The 21,533-nt window shown below is 39.8% G+C and overlaps 1 protein-coding gene across 2 annotated transcripts; it reads right to left on the minus strand.

The window, feature by feature from the left end:
* Positions 1 to 484: 484 nt before the first annotated feature.
* LOC119895167 (moesin) lies at positions 485 to 17,769 on the minus strand. Of its 2 annotated transcripts, XM_038708069.1 has the most exons (13): positions 17,476 to 17,769; positions 10,596 to 10,679; positions 9,541 to 9,636; positions 9,122 to 9,396; positions 8,929 to 9,012; positions 8,591 to 8,737; positions 8,366 to 8,462; positions 8,104 to 8,267; positions 7,785 to 7,915; positions 7,500 to 7,660; positions 7,289 to 7,381; positions 3,085 to 3,315; positions 485 to 2,963 (listed from the first exon to the last, which is right to left on the minus strand). In XM_038708069.1, exons 1-13 carry the CDS (start codon positions 17,485 to 17,487, stop codon positions 2,799 to 2,801), a joined length of 1,740 nt encoding a protein of 579 aa, XP_038563997.1. In that variant the 5' UTR covers positions 17,488 to 17,769; the 3' UTR covers positions 485 to 2,798. The 2 variants fall into 2 exon arrangements, with proteins under 2 accessions (XP_038563997.1, XP_038563998.1); XM_038708070.1 differs by lacking the exons at positions 9,122 to 9,396; positions 9,541 to 9,636; positions 17,476 to 17,769 and having other exon boundaries at positions 10,596 to 10,654.
* Positions 17,770 to 21,533: the final 3,764 nt, after the last annotated feature.

Here is a 21,533-nt window from a genome sequence, read left to right on the forward strand (position 1 = left end):
CATTTTAAATGCTGTTGCGCTCAGGGGGTAGGAGCCTGTGCTTGTGAAATGTGCTCCCGTTTAAATGTGAGAGGCAGAATCTGTTTGCATCTGCACCCATGTTTATAGGTTTTAAACTACAAATCAGAGTTTATTTTCTTGCCTGTCAGTCACTTGGTTTATAACATATTTGAGTTAAGAGTCTAAACCTGAATGCTCTAAGTAGGATTTCAGAAATGTGACATATAAGTCTTTTTTTGAGGGGAAAAACAAACTCTGGAAGGAATTTCAGTGTTTACCTGAATCACTTTCAAATTGTTGCCCTATCACCGTCATTGCAGGCTGAGGCTAAACTGCCACCATGTGGCCCAATGCAAGACTGCATTGCAAGAAGTCTAATAGCAGGTGTGGCAGTAACTTTGTATTAAATCTTGTTAACCATAGGGCTAAATGGCAGTTATAATAGTAATCGCTGTAAAATGCAGAAACAATCAGGAAAAGGAAATACAGTTTAATTTGAATTTTATTCATTTTTTATCCTTGGTGAAAGGAAGACTTGAAGCAGCAAGATCTGATGAAAAACCTGGGAAAGGCACTGTCTGTCAATTTGCTTTTAATTCATTATATCCGTCGTTTTTGCTTTAAGACAAAATACCGAGTAGCATCTTTTAATTTCTTTTTCACACATGATGAGTTAAAATTATACTTGATTCTTAAAAGAAGGCTGTCAATACATGGCTCTTCAGATAGAACATACATTGCAGCATTATAAACGTTATTATCAAAGGCATGGAAAGGTATCCAAAATAGCAACAACTGCATTTTTATATTTCACAGCAGATCCAAGAACAACGGGCAAGAGTACTGTATATCAAAATGCATCTTGGTACAAATGACAAATGTTCATTTAATAAGAGGAATCAAAATCTAAAAAGAAATATTAATCACTAAAATACATTCACTTTGAACTTGCAAAATAGTGAAAATCTTTCAAATGCTAGTTACTAAATATCTGAGAACAAGCCAAACCCTTTGCACGACTGAATACCAAAATGGACAATGGCACAAGGAAGACCTTCATGTTAATTTTTCTGAAAAATGTTTTTCCTGGTTAATGGTATATTCCCTGCCTTTAGCAATATACCATGAACAGAATTTCCTGTAGCAGCTGGCTTTGCATTGGTCCTATCCACAGGGTGTTGCTTGTTCCATCAGCTTACTATCACAGCAATGAGCTGTTCAATTAGTTTACAACAAAATACTGTTATCAAAATGCTGCGCTTTCTGAACAAAAACTATTATCTTTGACTAGTACGTCTAAATTTTATAATACAAAAATATCCTCAGAGGTGGTCTGTTTCACCTTCCACAATTTTATCTATCTGAAAATCCAAATTACAAAATACACAAATGTAATTAAATACATAATAGTATATAAAAAATGCATGCATTGGGAATTGTGCCCATCTAGGACAGTTAAGTCTATTTCGCAAAGGTGAGCTAAGTTTTTTCCAGTGCACGTTTAATGAAATTATTGTATTTATGCATCAAATTCTGTGAAGATTTTGTGAAAAGTTTCCTTGTCCCACATGAGCATTTAAGAAGAACTCCTTCTGCTGTACTGGTTATGTCAATGCAAAAAAAGCAGGGAAATAAAACCAGGATAAAACTCCTAAAGGTACAGTACAATCAATTTCAAATGTCTGATCAGTTTTTTTTTAATTGAATGATGAATCAAGTTTAGAAGAAAAGTGACAAATAAAGGTTTCTACAGATGTGGGCTGTGTAGATAAATATAGGCAATGCATGTTTTTTATTTGATTTTGCAGGTAGCATTACAACCTATTCAGTGAGCACAGACTAAAAAACATCTAGCTTGAGATTAAAAGGATTTTCAGACACCAGAGTTGCATCAGTTGCATTATAACAAAAATGTTTGTGTTTTTTTTAAATGACAGGGAGTCTGATTGTGGCTACCATATTGAATAAAGTTTGTTTCAAATATTGTACAAGGTAAACATATGATAGGAGTTTAGGTTATGCCATATCCAAGTTAATTCTGTCTATGTTCTTCTGACTTGTTACTCTGACTTGAAGGTGTTCAGAAATGTAAAAACAGACAAAAAAATCTACATGAAATTGATCTTTAATATCACCTTTGTGAGTGGGTGTAAATACTGTATGATTTGTAACAGTTGTCACATTCTGAATACAGTCAAGTAAAGTAAATAAATTTGTAAATTTGCAAAGAAAAAAAAATTACTGCTCAAATGAATGCTCCACACAGACAGATTACAGTGCATTTGGTTTTAAAACTACAGGCAACAGAATATGGGAGCAACATTACTGTCCGAAAAAATCAAACTTGCTGTGAAGACCAGCTGCATGTGTACATATGAAACATGTCTACAGGCAGTTTTCAAATTGAAATTTGGATTGGTCTGTGTGCCTTTTATTTTGTAATCATGATACAAAAATGTAACAGAAATATATAAAGAAATTAGAAATGCTTACTCAATGAGCCATGAAATTAGGCGTGTCCAGTACTAATATGCTACATAAACCTCTTGTGAGGAATGTACTAATAAAATACAGTATGTCCCTTTTCAACCAGTGACTTGCCTAAATTCAAAGTTAAGAATGATAACCAATGGAGTTTTCCAGATCCATATTTGAACATTGTGCTGTGCTTGTGCAACCATGCGATGCTGTGGATCTGATTTGTTTAGGTACAGAGGAAACCGCTTGAATGAGGCAGGACTGCAGTCCAGGCAAGAATGGCTCATCTGTATGAGCTTTTGAATTGGTGAATGCAGACATCACATGCATTCAAACTCATCAATGCGCTGTTTGGTGTTTCCTGACCGGATCTGTCTGAGGGTCTTGTACTTGTCTCGTCCTGCCTTCATGTTCTCTGCATGGATGACGTCATTCACTGTTTTCTTGGTCTCGTCCCGAGCATTGGCCAACTCTGAGCTTAAAACCTGGCAATCACAGAATTAAAACAACTCATACACTACTATGACATGCAGTCTTACCCCTGAATGTGCAAAATATCTGACAGATCATATTAATGTTATATATGAGATACAATCGAAGACTTACGAGTAGATGTTTCTGCAAACGTTCGTTCTTCTCTGCCTCGGTCATCCGCTCCTCTTCACTGCGGTCCTTGTACGTGGCAGCAGAGGTGAACTCGGCGCTGGCCTCAGCGCTGCTCTCGTCGTTCTCATCGTGCTCATTCTCTGCGTTGAGGGGCTCCTGAATGTGAGCCGCCATCACTTTGTTTTTAAGCTCTTCTTTGGTCTTCTCCAGGTCGTCTTGCACCATGGTAGCCTGACAGAACAGACAACGCTAATTAGGTGACACGCTTGCTACAATTTCGACCAAATCCTTGTTAATTAGACAAACAGACAGAAATGCAATAGTCCAAAACAACTGACAGACAATTATTTATAATTTGTAATTTTTTAAAATAGTACTGTTTTTCCACTGGCCAAACAAAAGTCTACAGCCATGCTAGCAGCTCTTGTACTTATAGGTATAGTGGTACTCAAGCAAAATGCAAATGTCAGCATGCTAGCATGCTCACAATGACGATGCAAAAATGCTACTATGTTCATGTTAGCATGCTAACATTTGCTAATTAGCAGTTAAAAAAATGTAAAGTTGATGACAATGTGAAATGTCATTGGTTTTGGGGGATTTGGTTATAAAACCAAAATATTGCACAGATTGAAATTTTGACCGGATGACGGCAACAGATGACAAGTTAAGAAATCGTCTAAGTTATTACAATTCCTCCTGAGGGGAACATGAATGTCTGCACCAAATGACATGGCAATCCATCCAGTAGTTTTCGAGACATTTCCCTAAAAGCCCAATGTGGCCTCATGGTGGTGCTGGAGTAAAAGTCAGTGAATAATCAATCAACAAAAGATGAACTGACTCATCATTTCAGCTCTTCCCTGCTAGCTGTGCAACATAGTTTATATTGTTTTGGACAGTAAAAGATGACAACTTGTGCTACAAAATGAACAGAACAGGCATTAAAGCCCCTGAGAAAGAAGAAGTAAAAAAACATTGGATTTTCTTCTTTTCTCTAGTACTTTTTAAGTTCTTACATACTTTGGGGATACATACAGTAAATGTATAGACATTTATATATTACAGTAAATACATTATAAACCAGAGTGCTTGTGCTGTGAGCTGGTAGGAAAAAGATCCGTCACCCCCACAAACGGCATAAGTCACACTGCCCCGAAAAAATGAAGGGGCTGGGCTGGCACACGGGGTATTTTACCAAAAAAAGACATCAGACGAGCTGCTTTCACCCCTCCCCCAAATACACACAACAACAAGACCTCAGGAATGTCTGTCCTCACTGTGTCAGGGAGGGCCTATGTGATCAGCAGAATATCAGAAAGTAATGAGGTCTGATGATGAGTCATGTATGCCAGGTCCACATTAAGCTCATTTTGAATGCCAGTGTTGCTGACCACATGACACAGGTGCCATTATCGTTATTTATTCTGTCTAATGACTTCCCAAGTACAAAATAGTGAGTGAAGCAAAGCAGACATTACTGTTCCCCTTGGTTAACACATGGCATTCATGAGCCGCGGCAAAATCACTACTTTATACTTGTTGAGAAAAGTATTCCAATAACTGAAACACAATATAAGCCTTTATGGAAAGGGTACAGAGCAGATTTTTATTCTGAAAGTAACCTGGCTACCTGTCTCACTCGTCACCACATGATGGCTGTAATGCATACATTGTAGTTTTTTAGAAAGAAGAAGACGAAACATACTTTTGTACCTGTGCATGTAACTACTGATTAATGCTGCTATGGATGCCATGGATGCTATGGACTTTTCAGAGCAATCTGGTTATGAATCTTTTTTTCAATGACATGCACAAAGCAAACACTTTCATTTCATAGCATCAGTTCTAAAGATGTGTGCAATACAGTATGCTCCTTTGTACTTTCATTTTCAACAACTGTGTCACTGCAATCAAACTAAGTACCTAGACCAGTGGTCGGCAATAGGCGGCCCGCGGGCCAGAACTGGCCAGCAATAATATCTGCTTTGATAGCAGAAAAAAAATAAAAAAATAAATTGATAGCAGCTGGTGCTGAAATAGATCTCAGTCATGACAGATACAGTTACTCACACACAATCACTTCCTCTTAAGTGATTGTGGCTGCAAAATGTATGAATGTTTATATGCTTTATGTTGAGTTTAGTGAAAGCTTTTATTTTGAAGAGTTCTGAAGGACATTCAAAAGAGTCTCTGGTGCTTCTCAAGCCTCTTAATTGCATCCACGTTTCCCTTCCTTGCGTCTTTTCCTTGCGTTTCCTTTCCTTTTAGTCCCACACACCGGTGATGCATGGAGGAAATCAAGCCAGGAGAGAAGGAACAGACATGATTTGAGATGTCCTTTCCTCCAAAGCGTCACATAAAGCTACGTCCATTTCTGATGACGGTGGTAGCTGATCACAGATGGATCAGCTATCAGTCGGCTCTAACAGCTGTAGAGACTTTTGATGGAGTTTGTGTCTACATACATGTGCACTGTTACTAGTAAAGTATCACAGTTATCAGTGCAGAGCAGCATGATTCTCTGTTACCTGTTTAACAAACACCTGCACATGAAAAATTATAGGTTACTCATAGCCTATGTCCTGCTCAGAGGCACAGGATCATTTCTACTGGCACAATGCTGATATTATCTGCATTTATATTTGCTGATTCTGATTGTAAATTCGTTATTGAATAACCCAGAATATCATCATGGTGTCTTGGGATTTATTAGCCTAAATGTTAAAGGGAAATTGAAATGATGTAACTTGTATCAAAGGTGACGCTCACTGACGCTTTTTTTTTTAAACGCAGCAGCGCTTTCATTCACACTTTCATGATTTTACTTGCAGAGCCGCCAGCTGCTTTCATCAAATGCTTTGCTCACTTCATTAGATACTTTGGTGCAGTTTAGTGACTTGTCCGACTCCTTACGTGTTTACTATGTTGAATAGAAATGATGAAAAATTATGTAAAACATATTTCTTGCAGACAGACTCCGACTCTCTCTGACTTTAATTGTCTCCATAATACAAGTTGATGGGAGAAATAAAAAAAAAGATCTTTCTAATAAATAAATAAAGTTGTGTGGGGGGCTTTTGTTGTTCAGACCTACAATGAACACATTTTAACAAGACAGTGAATCATAAAACAACTCAAATATAAGACTTTGCAGCGATACTTTTTAGTTTAGTTTAATGTTATCTGTCCTGATGTATCAGATCAGTCCGATCAGCTGCAGCGTCCAATCAATATAACGGCTACCCTATAAGGGGGCGTGTTGGTCAGTAAAAGACACTGGTGTATCCTTGCTCATAGCTCCTCAGAGATCGCTCCTCGCTCCTTGCTCCTCGGAGTGCAAATAAGAGCTTTGGGGCGTCCTGCAAGATGGCGGAGTGGAACAACTTCCGGTTCAAGCAAGGAGGGAGGAAATGACAAATAAGACACTTGAGAAGCACCCTCTGGCTTGCTTGACACACCTCTGGGAAGAATGTAGAAAGTTGCATGGCGCTGTGGAGAGCCCCCAGTTGCAGTAGTGCATGGATCACGTAATATTCATCTAGCCAACGATCACGAACCATTCACAGCATGTCAGCACTGGAGAGGAAGTGGGGCAAACCAATGTCAGGAGATCGCGGAGCGACTGGCCCGCTGCGGTCGGGCAGTGCTTGTTTCCTCTGGCGGGATGAAGTCTGACACGCCGCATGATCCATGACAAGATTAATGTCAATAAAGCATGCTGTCAATATTTTAGAGATCCCCCAAAATATCACAAATCATGCTTTTAGGGGAGCTGATGTCTTATTAGGGGGAGCTAAGCCCCCCCTGGCTCCCCCGTAGTTCGCACCCTGAATTTCCTCAGGGAAATGAAAATAAGCGTCCATAGGTTTATGATTGCGGATCAAATGCCGGGCACGCACACACTGCAGCACATGCCTTATTGTGAGCATGTGCAAAAGTGTCCTTATAATCAAGTAGTAACGGGGGGGAAAAATATACGCAGTAAATTGGAATTGATCTTCCAGTCTTCCTAACGGGAGTCCCGCAAAGTACCTACTGAGCTAAACATGCACATGAGTATACAAGGATTTGAAATAATTTGACTTTGTTCTGGGCCACCATATAATGGCTTGAAAAAAATTTGGCCCGATGCCAGACTTATTTGCCGACCCCTGACCTAGACTATTGGGTTACTATAAAAAAGTAGTATCTCAGATCAAACCTTTTGTTGCCACTGCACTGCCTCTTCTTCCTTCTTCTTCTTGGCATCCTCCAGGAGGGAAATCTTGGAAGTCAGTTCAGCTAACTCTGTGGCCTAAAAGGACAACATTTTACTTTCTTGAATGGAACTGAATATATTTTCCAGCCATCAAACCCTTAGATTTTATAATTTCAATGCATGTGAGTAGACAAATAGTTTTTTAATAACTAACCAGGTGTTCTTGGTTCTTCATCTGGTTCTGTGACTGCTGCAGCAGAGTCATCTTGGCATCCTCGGCTCCCCTCAGATCAGCCTCCAGGCGTTCAGCCTCCTCCTGAGCTCTCTTCCTCTCCTGCTCCAACTCCAGAGCCCTTTGTGTTTGCTCCTCCAACTCTGCACAGACACACATACATGCACACAGAGAAGCACTAGAGGTGAGTGCCCTGTGAGGAAAACAGTGTCACCATTGATTACAGTACAATGACAAGCTTCCCTTGAACACTGACAGGTCACCCACCTTGTTGGGCTTTTTTCGTCTGCTCCTCAATCTGCTTCAGTCTCTCCATTAATTCCTCCTTTTCCTTTTCAATCTTTTCCTTTTCCTTTTCTGCAACTTCTCTTTTCCTCTTTTCATTCTCCAGCAGAGCTCTATTGGAAATAGAAACAACACACAAGATACAAGATGTACTGGATCATGCAGTAATCAGGAGGATCATTTGAAAGTAGACCACGGTTTACCATAGTAGATTATTTCTTTTCAGTTTACTAAATTACCAAACATCAGACATCACATCTGTTTAAAATGTGTGCATTTCTCTGACAGCAGCTTGTCTTACCGCTCCATCTTCTTGTGATTCTTCTCCTCCCGAGCCTGAGCCTTCATCTGCTGCACTTCAATGGTGTCAGGTTTGCGGCGGCGCATGTACAGCTCGTGGTTGCCCATGCAAAGAGCCAGAATGCGCTTGTTGATGCGCAGTCTCGGAGCATAGAATACAAAGTCCTAAAAAGGCAATAATACAGATTTTTATTAGGAGTAGTACATAGACGGATGATTTATCAAATGTTAACAAGTTAAGCTGTTATTAAGGGTTTACATACAGGTGCTTTCTTGTCAATTGGTTTAATGACAAACTTCTTGTCATTGAAGGAAATGTTCCTGATTTCACTCCAAGGAAATCCGATTTTGGGCGTCATTCTGTTAATGACAATGGAAAAACAAAAACTCTTGGTCAGCGGTATTAAATTGGACAGTTAATATTAGTATTAGTACTGATAATAAACTGATGGCGATTTTAATTAGTAAATTGTTGTGGAATCACTTACTTGTCATTTTGCTCATAAATGTTGAGCCCCAAAGCATCCACTCCCAACCACAGTTCTGTTCCTTTCTTATTCTTGATGTTGAAGTAGTTGACTCCGTACATCTCGAGGTCTTGAGCGATCTTCAGATACTCCATCATGGATTCCTCTCTGTGGACAAGTAAGACACGTCTTAAACTAGTGCTTCAGAGAGACTGATGAAAGAGGACAAACGCTTGACTTTGAAACACGAGGCACACTACACTCTACCTGACCCTGATCACCGCACAGACCTAATCAAATTAAAAGTTTGTGTGTGTGCATGCATGCCTGTGCAAGTGCAGAAGTGTGTCAGCTGTTACCTCATCATGCTCTTGTGTTCTTCGTGCCACACTTGAATCCTCTCCTCCCACTGGTCCTTGTTGAGTTTATGCTGGTCCAGAACTCTGAGGACAGGAGACGTCCGAGTGAAAAACACGTCTCATACAAACACGCTGGCTGAAAGGTGACATCTTTCTGACAAGAGTGAAATGATGATAAAAAAAACTGTGTTACCTCTGAGGGAGCAGCTGTTCACCAGACAGATAGCCTGGTGTGTGGACTTCCTTGTTGTAGTCAGCATACTTGGCCTGCACTGCGTAGGAGGCCAGGAGGACAGCGGTCTCTGGAGGACAGTAGATGTCGTCATTTAAGATTCCCTCCTTCACTTGCAGGAAGAACAGCCGTTGTGTGGCATCCTGGATTAACTCCTCAGACACATCCTCAGGGAAGAACTTGGCACGAAACTTAAACAGCAGCGGGCTTTCCTTCCTCACATCCTGGGCTGTCACCTAAAATAAAGCGTGACACGGGTGAGGGGTAGAGGTCACACTGTAAACACACTTGAGTTCAGCCTCAACATGGAATGGCAAAACAGCGTTTAAGACGTTGTAGTTAAAGTAAAATGTTGTGAAGCATAACACTGAAGAGCTCACCTTCTTATTGAGCTTGAGCCATGTAGAGAAACCCTTAGTATCCTGGTATTGGAGTCCAAAGTACCAAACCTCCCGCAGGCCAATGGTCTTAACAACCTTAAAACGTAACCGCAGAAGTGTTATTAATGTACCTCTTTAGTTGAACATTAGTTCTATAACAGGCAACAGGTGCAATATGTTGTTTGTATCACACACTCTTACAAACATCAAAAATGACAAATACAACAAATTTGGAGACCTAAAGAAATGACTTTGTTGGAACCAAGAACCTCTTAGCACTGCAGGCTCTGCATATAACTGTATTTAGTTGTATTTTCTAGATATAGTATTATATCCCATGTGTTTTTATGATGATAGTGTTGCATTAAAAATGTACTAACAGAAATATTGCGATTATTAGTTTGGTAATTACGCTGGAGCTGAAAATAAAGAAACCTGCCAATTAAACTGTAATTTTGTATAGTAACTTACAAAGTCAATAGAGTTTTGGATGTGGTGAGGCGTGTTTCCCACCAATGGAGCTAAGATGGTGGAAATGTGTTTGGCAATGTTGTAGGTGACCGAGTTAATGCTGCTGATAATCGGCCTGAGTGGGGCTCCTTCTTTGTGTATCATACGATGGTCGTTCAGTCTTGGCCACAGGTAGTCTCAACGACTGTAACGACTGTCGTCACAGCAACAAGGAACACTAACGAACCAGCGGTATCGATGACCCGGGCCAACGACCCCACTGAGGTTAAATAGCTGAGTTTCAGAACTGAAGTAGTCCTTTTGATGAGGGACGAAACGTCTTCCAGTATCTTCAACCAAGTCCAGTTGCCCTTCATTTTAACCTTCGTTGGATAACTATGACCTGGATGACTGAGAATCTTCATAGACATCTTGCTTATCATTTTGGGATGAACACCCTCAGATTGGTACGGGAGTATGAAAAGACAGCCAGGAAAATTGGCTAACCCAAGAATATTACACGCAAAAAGCAAACATGATTCAAAAGCTTCTTACTGTCATTGGAAAGCACATAACAGTGATTACAAGTCAGAGGTTTCTCATACCTGGTCAAAGAGTTGCTTTCCTGTTGTGTTTGGCTGAATGGCGAACTCCAGTTCAGCATCCATTGTGGTGACTCTCACACTAATCTGAGGAAGAGAAATTGGAAGAATGAGCAATTTTTTTCATCTAAATCAGACAGCGTGTTGGATTTAAAGGGAATACATGTCACAAGTCATTGTGCTAAAATCAACCTTCAGTTTCTTAGCAAAAGGAAAGGTTAGTTATTACTCAGCAGACTGACTGACATCTTTGTGCTGTAAAATTCACTGATCTATTAATTTTGTTTGAGGGTGGCTTTCCAGCATTTAGCCCATTTTTAAATGACTCATGAGAACATTCAACACTGAAATATCATTCGGTGGAATCAATTTCAAATAAAGTGGGAATCCCTTTGATGCTCAAACTGAAAAAAAACTCATCTTTTTATTTACTTAAAGTTACTAAATGTAGAGTTTGAAAATTTCCAACTGGTGCCCCCCAGTGTAAGTATTAAAAATGACATATAATTGTACATACAGTGGTTCACCAGCTGATTTTAAATTAAGCTGTTGGGAAGATTTCGAATAAACCTTGCTGTGCACAAGCGGGCGCACCCACTACTCTCAGTGCACACACTCAACAGGTCTGTTGGAGAATAAGGTAACTCCACCATCCAATCAGGCCTACTGTGAACAGTCAGCCAGCCAAACTATCATATCATGATAAAAAATATTTTGACTTATGCAGAATTCATTAAAGGCTGTGTCTCATTGAATGCGCAGCAAACGTGCCAATCTGGCTTTGTCTCAGTTTAGGACTTATCTACAGGAAGTAACCACATCCTCTGGTGGCTGGGCCTTGTGGGGCGCTGCTGCTAAACGCTGAGCTCTCATGAGAGCCGCCTACATCCTGTCATGTATCAAGCAACCTGTCAGCTTTCTGCTAAGCTATCTGCCATTGTGGGAAAGAACAGCCTTTGCAAGGTCCTCTTCAGGTGACACGTTTCACAGTTCAGCTGGTTATTTAACCAGTAAAGCACATCTTATTTAAGTGATGTATGTGCACTGCACAATTACACATCAAAAGTTAAATCCATTTATTTAACCTTAAGGTCCCCCTCGATGAGGATGCCCAGAAAATAAACTGATTCTGTACTCAGTAAACTGACCATGCAGGCATTTCTCATTTTCTATGTTCTCTTAGAGATGACGAAAACAGCAGCATGCATGTCTACTGGGAAATAACTGTGCAGGCTGAGGCCCACGCCTGCCTTGAACAACAATGGTATGCATTATTTCCCAGTTGTGGGGCTGATTAGAGTTGCGTTCTTTCCCATTCGTGTCAGCAGGACCCCATTTACTGCTCAGGACACTTGCCTCTCTCGTCGCTTCCTGTCATCACCAGCAGTTAAGAGTTGTGGTGAAACCAACAAGTCGGGCCTACACCGAACTCCAACAGACACCTAAAGTCATGTAGACATAGCACTCTTTAAACAATTATGAACTTCGATGGACATTTTTTCACTTGTGCAGATAAGAGTTCAGTTCATGACCACCCTGCCGGGGTATAAGCGGTTTCATTTCCTGAGTCAGAATTGCAAATGTTGCATGAAAAAGGAACTACACTCACATATGGCCTGGCTAGGGTGTGTCTCTCATGGCCAGAATTCAAAAACACTCAACACGCTATTATTAGCACACACTCAAAAACACCCTATTCAGGCCCACGTGTCATGTTTCCATGACTTTTTCTAAACCGTTTTTTTATCACAGCAAAACCAAAAAAAAACTTTAAACTATCTAGATTTAGAAGCATATCTAAAGAGTGTATTTAATATTTTTTTTTCCTGAAAAGCTTTTGGGCTTGCTGAATTACTGATGTAATGTGAAGCTTCACTGACAGCCTGAAACTTTGTATTACTTTCATTTTTTAATTTGGCCGTGCATTTAAAGACTATATAATAAAAATGCAATGAAAGTAACTATACATATGACGGTTGCTAAATCTGAGTCATACGTTCGAGCCATGCCATCCGTAACCATCACAAAACTAAGGTCAATAACTGGTAACTACAGAAACCATGACATCTACCACTACCTGATTCTCAGAGGCAACACAAATATGATCTACTTGAGAGACAGAAGACATCTTCAACACAGTCAGGTGGAACAGTTTATTCACAAATAAAATCTGAATACAGGACATGTACAGTTAGTATCTGAAATCTACACTCTAACCGTGTCACTTCCAACAGCATACCGTTAACAGTTTCGGTAATGCAAAGCTTACTGTGAAGTGTGAAAATGTGCGGAGATATGTTGGTGTTGAACTATCTTTTGTGAGGCACAGCATAAGAGGCTTGTTATGTTAACGCTTGAAGCCAGCAATAACGAGGGAAATCATGTGAAAAGACTTGTGAGAGAGACAACAAGTATGTTTAGATTCTCTAAAGCCAATATACAAATATCACCCTCTTCTACAGTACGGATCAGCATTACGCTGAAGAAACAAGAGAACAAACTGGGTGACAGGAAGAGGGAGGCTGGAGAAGAGGATGAGCTTTCTTTCTCAGCAGGGGACATTACAGACAACGGTTCTCTAGGAACTGTTTCCCACAACCACTTTTCAAAAATCACCAAATGTCACTACACGTGTAACAAAATAATATTTTATCATTTAGATGCTACTCCTTGCCAAATTGACTCTATTGCCTGAGCTGCCTTTCTTCTGGTGACATACTGCCTTCCTTCTGACCCCCGCATGTGTTCACCAACCGTGCCTGCCATCATGTTGCCAGCTGTAAGCCGCCTACTGACCAAGTAAGGACTGTTTTATCCCTGCTGGTTTTGTCTGCCAAGTCTGCTTTTGGGTTCACGTCCTGTGTTATATTGTTACAGCCAAATACGCAAAAGAAATATGTGGACCCAGCAAAAAGATTAGGCAGCAACATGGGGTACTAATGCTTGTCTGACTATGTTCTCCTATATACATTTTTATGTAAGTTACAACACAACTGTTCATATTCCTAATTCCATGTTTCCAGCATGGTTCATGGATCCTCAGCAGATCCAGAGCCGGACACATTACCACATAAACACAAGACGTCCACTAATACAAACTACCAGCTCTTCTGTTTGCAGTATGCAGTAATGCAGTATTATGTTGACTAATGCTCACTACTAGTGCTTTGCTTGTACTATTATTTTATTAAGTACACAGTTTGAACTTTGCTGGCTTGAAGGTTGTACCAGACACTTCCATTATAATGAGGAGCCAAATAAACAATTTATTCACCTCTTATGCCATTGTAAGATTTTATTGTAATAATATTTTAATGTCTGTAATGTTAGGTTATATTTTATACAAAGCATGAGATGATTTAAACTGAAAATAGTTGATTATACAAAATGATTTTTTATATAACAGCTATAGAAATAGACATAAAAACAGAAGATAATAAGTATATAAAAGAGAACTTACTTTCAGAAGTTTTATTTTCTCACAACCTCCAAACAGAAAACACTGAACAAGTTATTTGTTTGAAAACCCCAGACGTTTTGATTGTAGTTTGCCCACTACCTCTACCTCTACACACTGTTAATCTGCTCTGCTATGTGCCCTACAGAACAGTTTAATCCCCTGCTTGCATACCTCTGGGTCTTTCCATTTACAAATTCTCCAGAGCCGCACTTGTTAAAAGTTTGGTCCTATCAAGAAAACTGCATCTGTCATGATTTCTACATTAATGGGCTAAAGATGGTAAGTTGTGCTCATATTTTTTGTGATAGTAATAGGCTGCTTATGTATTTGTGGGAAAAAGGGTGTTAAGTGTTGTGAAAACTGAAAAACAGAGTGGTTGTCTGCTGTCCTGACATGGAAATTGTTCAATTGCTAACATGACAGCAAGTAGGAAAATAAGAGAGCAACTTGTTGTTAAGGCCCATTTTGTTACATGGGGTCAGAGTTTAGCAATAAAAGCAAACAAAATATGATTTTAGTGTTTAAGTGCTTGAGAAAAAAAGGGCCTATTCAGAATCTAATTTGGGCTGCTTTCTTTATAAAGCAGATAATAAGCTGCAACATCTTAACAATCTACATGCCAAAATAATGTATCTCCACTCCACACAGACCTACAGAGAACCCTGAACTTGTTGCACTGCTGTAATGCAATCTAAAGTGGAGCATGGCATCTGAGGACCACGCTAGGGGAAAGTGGGGAGGAGAACAGCTAGACCGTGATGTGAAAGTCCATATAAGGCTGCAGGCAAGGAAATTACCAGAGAGGAACTGATGTAAGAAACCTTGAGTCACAACATAACTTCCTTGGGAAACTGCAGCACTGCCAAGAGGAGTCGAGCAAAGGCAGAGTTTCTCAATAATTACTGCTATTGTGAAACATCAAACTTGTTACAGTAAATTAAAACGTAAATAAATAAGTAAATAACTTTATAAAAACTGGGTTAACACTGACGTTAACGGAAAAATCTTTAAAGCAACAAATCTTTTACTCCCTGAGCTAACTCCTTGTAGACATGACTACAAATCGGGTACTCAACTTTCACCGGGTGCAGAGTGGAGCATTTGCTGATTCAGTGTTATCAAGCTTCCTTCATTCATACGCCTTGTCTACTGCTCCTTCACAGGACGCTGAAAGCTTCTACTAAAGGAAACAGACCACTGACTTTGCATTTCAGCAGCATATAGCCTGATGTAATTTGTCTTTGCTGCACCTGCACAGAGAGGACAATATGACTTCTGTTGGTGGTCCCTACTTTATATTTTTGGTTAATGAATATGAGCCGTACTGACTAACATATTTCACAGTCCTTTTCGGTCATCATTCATTGTCCCTGTTTATTTTGAGGAAATCTTGCTGCTGCCTCTTGACCCTCTAGTCTGTCCACTACTAGTTTCCCCTTTTCTAACTCTTTGTTATGGACAGACTAAGGTCTCCACAACACAGCTGTACTTTCCCCGCAGTATCCCTGTGACTGAACTGATGGTGACCGTTTTGAGGTTGTTGAGGTCCCCAGCTGTTACTTCAGTAGCTGCTTCACATGCTCTAAGCTACGTATTACCCTGGTGTTATAGAGGCTAACTGCTCCAGCTGCACTCTGCAGAGATTTGGCACAAAGACTGAAGGACTACATACATATCAAGAGGGAAAAAATATAAATAATATTAATGCTTTGGTGATGTACAGAACATCTGAAAGTCACACTTAATGTTTTTTACTGTCTTGTGCTAAAATTTGCAGTCTAAAGCAAAATTTTATGAAAACATGTGCCAATTTATTGGTAATGATTAATAATCAATAGCTATTATTTGCCCCAATAGCAAAAAACTTACTATGACTTACTACTACTATTAGAGGACTTCCTTTTGGGAAGAGGAGGCTAGTAAAGGCTCTTTAGTACACACTTTAAATGCCAGGATGCTACAACATTTTTTCTGGTTGACAGATGGAAAAAATGTCAAGGAAGTACTAGCAGAAACAATACTGCAGGAAGAAAGCAGCCAGATCCCTTGGTGCCATTTGTATTTCTGTTTGTAATTTGGACGTGCTGTGTGTTCACAAGCCAGTTTTTATGATATGTCAGGAGTGATAAATATACATATATTTTTTTAATAAGTATCTACAATTACTCTGAGATATTTAATTACAGAAAGCTCAAAAAATAAAATACTTACTTAGTATATCCCATTGACCAAGTTAGTGGCTGCTGCCCAAAATCATACAGTTTTTATAATGTGGGGCAAATTAACAAGGTAGAGATGCACAAGCTAAGCCGACGATGCCCCATTGAAAAATATAATGTGATTTTATGAATTACATTGACTGGACTGTGACATCTAAATGGTTTTGTGCATCACCTTCATCTCATGTGTCATGGGTAGCTCTTTCTGTAGCAAGATGTTCTTTTTATTGGAGTGTGCATGTGGGTATCACAGCTCCGAAACAAACAAACTCACACAGATTTCACCGCTACTATACTTTCTTTTCTGAATTTGAAAAGCATTATGCTGAGCCAAAGCCCAGCCCGTGTTCCCATCTCTCACTGCACACAGAAGAGAGGGATTAGAAACAAACCACTTTCACTTCTTTTAGCCACTGATGAAGGCATGAAGCCGAAACATTGGGCTTGGCCTATTATAAATGCTGCTTGAATGAAAGAAAGAGTCAAGTCTGTGTGCGGCCCTCCTTCTCTTTGTTCAGAGCTACACCAGCACCAATCTATTAAGCTGTGGGTGCTTCTTCATTTGATACCACAGCGCAGATACCATTATTCAGACCTCTCTTCTTATCAGTGGAAGTATAGCATACCAGTTCTTAGTGCCTCCCATTATGCCACATCCTTGTTTTAAGTGTGCCTCCATTTGACTTGGGCAGCACAGCTGGCCTGGATGACAGTTCAAATCCCTCCTTGTTAGACCTGAGTGTAAAGGAGGCCTTGAGACGACTAGCTTGTTGGCTACCACAGGCCACACAGCGGCTTCCTTCCGCTGGAAACCGATTTTATAAATGTGATTTCAGGATCTTAAGCTGTGGGGAGAAGTTCACAGTAACGTAATAACGTTTTGTACTAAGCCCGAGTTGCTGAATGAATGATCTGATGAAGGGCGCTAATTTTAATGAACAAACAGGCGGGCGCGCGCACGCGCACACACCTAACGGAAAGTATCCCAGCAATCTTCGGGTGAGCCTGAAGGGATGTAAAAGATTTTAAAATACCATCATATGTACCCGGGACACATTTACGGTTAACGTTACCAGCAATTAGGTAACATTACCAACGTCAAACAGTGAATCCTCATAACAGTTTTATAGGGACAATGGAGAGAGAGACACAAAAAGACGGTCGTTTCTTTACGTGATAACGTTAATTCAGATTTCAGTCTTACCGTCTTCGGCATCTTTCCTTTCCTTTACGTCCGGTTCAGGTTGTATTTAAAGTTATTAAATCAGAGCAGTTAGCGAGACCAGAAGAAAACTTTTTCCCATCAGAACAACGGCGCCAATCAAACGCCTTCCTGTCTGGAGGACACAAACGTTACTTTTAGCTCGACTCCGAAGAACTATTTCAACCCTGCTCTTGTGAGAGTATTTTTTTCTTTGTTTCGCCTTAAAGTGAAATGGGCTGGAGCTTGATTTCCTGCTAACGGTACCCCTGACTGCAAGACCACACCCAGGCCGATGACAGGACAGCAGCCAGCCAGACTGAAAAAGAGGGTTCCGGCCAGCAGACTCCGCCTGCAGCAGCCGCATCATCATGGCCGCGGTTTACTGCCTCTCAGCTCTCAGCCAAAAACTTCATTCACTCTCACTCTCAGCACTCACATTTAACACCAAGTCATGGGTAACGCTTGCTCTAAATAATCTCTCATGTTACTTACTAGCCTAGAAGTAAGCTACACAATTAAAGCGAGTCTATCAAGAGGTGAAAAAACTTAAAAAAAAAAAAAAAAAACACAGTAACGTAATAACGAGGTGAAGAGGTGAAAAAACTTTTCCAATCACTATATTTATTTGAAAGGATGGAGTTATTTCATAGGCTTCTGTTTGAAACCCAGTAGACTAATGTACTGTATAGGTTTAGGGCTGGGCAATAAAACAATAATGATAATTATTGCAATATAAGTTTCCTCAATAACAATATAATACATGTTCAATGTATGAATAAATGTTTGGTTTAATTCATTTGAATCACGGACAAATTAGCACTTAATTTTTCAATTAAAAATATTTATTTTGTTGAGAAAAAGAGGCCTGAAAAAAGATTAACTAGCTAGAAAACAGATTTTATCATAATAGTTTTGAATGTTCCACCTCAGAGTTGTGAAGGGATCCTCTATTTGTCACATTCTGAACCATAAAGAAAAGTTTAACCACATAATGAACCATCTGGTTTCTTCAGTTTTCACATGATATGAAATGTCTATGAAGATTCTCAGTCATCCAGGTCATAGTTATCCAACGAAGGTTAAAATGAAGGGCAACTGGACTTGGTTGAAGATACTGGAAGACGTTTCGTCCCTTATCCAAAGGACTTCTTCAGTTCTGACTGACTGGCAGGGAAACTCAGCTATTTAACCTCAGTGGGGTCGTTATCTCGGGTCATCGATGACCTGCCAGTCAGTCAGAACTGAAGAAGTCCTTTGGATATGGGACGAAACGTCTTCCAGTAGCTTCAACCAAGTCCAGTTGCCCTTCATTTTAACCTTCGTTGGATACATGATATGAAATGTTTTTATTGTGATAACATTTTTGGCCATATTGTCCAGCCCTATGTAGGCCACAATGAAAATCTTAGTTGTGACTGTGTGGTTACACATACATTTACCTTGTCAATTAATCTGTTTCACTGTGTCTGACTTTGACCTGTGTAGTCTTTCGTTTTTGGACATAAGGAAAGTGAATGCAATGAGCAGTGCAGTCCTGGTGGCCCCGGTGGAGATCATGTAGAGACAGTGCAGAGATACTGCACCTGCATCCAGATAATGTGAGATTAAATCAATAATGACAGTTGCTATATAGTGGGGTTTTAAAAAGTAATTACAGGATGTAGATACAATTTCACTTCTGTAAAGTTGGGTTATATGAGGTTGGATGAAAGTTATTAAAGGTCTTGGCAGTCAGAGTTTTCAAGCAAAGCCTAAAAAATGATGACAATGTAAAGCACAGACAAACAGCAGTAACTAAACAACAAGTTAGGTCACATAATAACAGTGGGAGCCTTGTAATAGCTTTGTGAAATGCTACATTTTGTTTTATTAACTCACTCAACTTATCATATATACAGGCGTTCTACAATACCAAAAGGAATTGTAGAACATAATGTAATGGTGGAGACTACTACCCATTCCCACACACATTACCAGTCAGTGGTGTTGTAATGATGGAGAACATTCGGGCACTGCCCCAGAAACATCTAGCTGGGCTAAGATGTGGTGACATAGAGTGGCAGTGGAGTATGGTGTGTTGTTGAAGTTATTTTGGCGGTTATCAAACCGTTCTGCGACCACTTGTGTCCTGTAGAGCGATAAATATCCTGGAAACCCTCAGGAGAGAAATGCTTCCTGAAAGGGTGACCCCTATCACTCAGAATAGCTTTGTGCTTTTACCTTTCTCTGTCAGAGGTTCAGCTGGCCTAAACAGCGCCACACAAATGTTTCTCTCACCATGACACATGAGAGTCTAGTCGGCTTTATCGTGGGAGACAAGAACTGCGGCCTCTTGGCGTCTTTTGGTGTGCACCAGAGAGAGCACGATGACTCAGTCATCAAACCATACTCTTTCCCACTGCTCAGTAAGCCAAAATATGTGATCTTTGTACCACTTCACCCACAAAAGTGTATTTCTGCATGTATAATAAATGCTTGATGCTCTATAACTCAGTCATAGCATCTGTCTCTGACAGCTCTGGATGAAGCTTCCTCCTCACAACAGATTGAGAATTTGTGGTCAACATTGTCAAGAGTTGCCGGTCTTCATTTCTTTGCAGCTTAAATCACACATTTCCCCTCCCTCTGATGTCCCCATTATGTCTCAAACATAGAGTTTTCAGTTTGTGTACTTGGTTTCGTTTTTAACCTTACTTTGAGTATGGCAAACAAAGGTCAGAGTAACAAAGGTGTTTTATTTACACATCTAAATGGCCATTTCAGATCAAAGTATAAGCAAAAACAAGAGAGTTTAATGCTGAATGAACAATTGCACAAGTAGATGACAACAACATTCAAGGTTTGAGCTCTAAAAGAGACTGACTTGGAAAAAAAACAATGACTACATGACGGAATCCCAGGAGACCGGCTGGTGCTTTAATATTCCCAGAGAGAGCACAGCGCAGAGACGTCACTGCGTTTCAATGTTGACTCATCCTTACACTCCCAGGGCAGCATGACCTCCCACAGTCTCAACTCACTGAACTGCTCACTGCAGAGGAATTAGACAAGATGGTGCGCAATATTCCAAAATCAAGATTGATGCCATCCAAAGACAACAGGCCTCCTTTATCATGATCACTGCGTGGAATGCTCCACAGTCTACACAATCTGCCTTACATTCACAGTTCACAATACTGTACATGGTGTAAAAATGACTGTTGAACTCCAGATTTCACTCAACAAAGGATGTACTGCTAACATTTTGGGTAAAATGGTAAAAAACAAAAGGTTGTCCTTCCAGTATAAGAGGTCATCTAGAATTCAATGTTACCTCAAGTCACTGTACTTTTATAGAGAGGTCAATACTTAAGAATTTGACTTGAAAAGTGAGCTTTGTTTTAAAGTTGATTATGTGAATATTTAAGACGGTGCTAACATGCGTAATATATCCATCCATCCATCCATCGTCAACCACTTATCCTGCGTACAGGGTCGCGGGCATAACAGATGTTATATTCATTTAAAGTAAGCATGTTTTAATTTGTTAGAAGCCAGTTAAGGGCAAGCAGCAGTAGCCTCTTTTGCACTTTCATGTATATTGTATTAGCTAAACAGGCCGTTTTAGTGTCTAGTTTGTAAAAGGAATTAATGTGAAATGATTAAAGTCTGTTTACTATACATGCCTTAATGACACATGCCCTGAGCTATTACACTATTTAACCAGCAGATAGTGTGCATGTGCTGTGTAACCTGTTGCACAACTACTGCACAGCTACTGTGCATACAGAGAGATTGAAGGCATTAGATATGCGACTTATTCAAATGTTTTATATTATCACTTTGAAGGTACTATATGGAATAATTTTTATAGGGACAATGGAGAGAGAGACACAAAACATTTGCATCTTTTAGTGATGTTTGACTACAAGTACAGTGGTACCAAGTATACCATTTAGTTTGGATTAGTTACTTGAAGAGGACAATGGAGACAATGTTTTCAGTGAAGAATTATTTCAAGCAATCTATTCAGCGGTCATGGAGAAGGCATGAAGTTATTATTTCAGTATGACTGAAAT

This window comes from Micropterus salmoides, unplaced genomic scaffold, assembly GCF_014851395.1.
Source record: "Micropterus salmoides isolate LMB-PRFRI ecotype aquatic unplaced genomic scaffold, ASM1485139v1 Ms_hic_scaffold_9, whole genome shotgun sequence".
Lineage (NCBI taxonomy): Eukaryota > Metazoa > Chordata > Actinopteri > Centrarchiformes > Centrarchidae > Micropterus > Micropterus salmoides.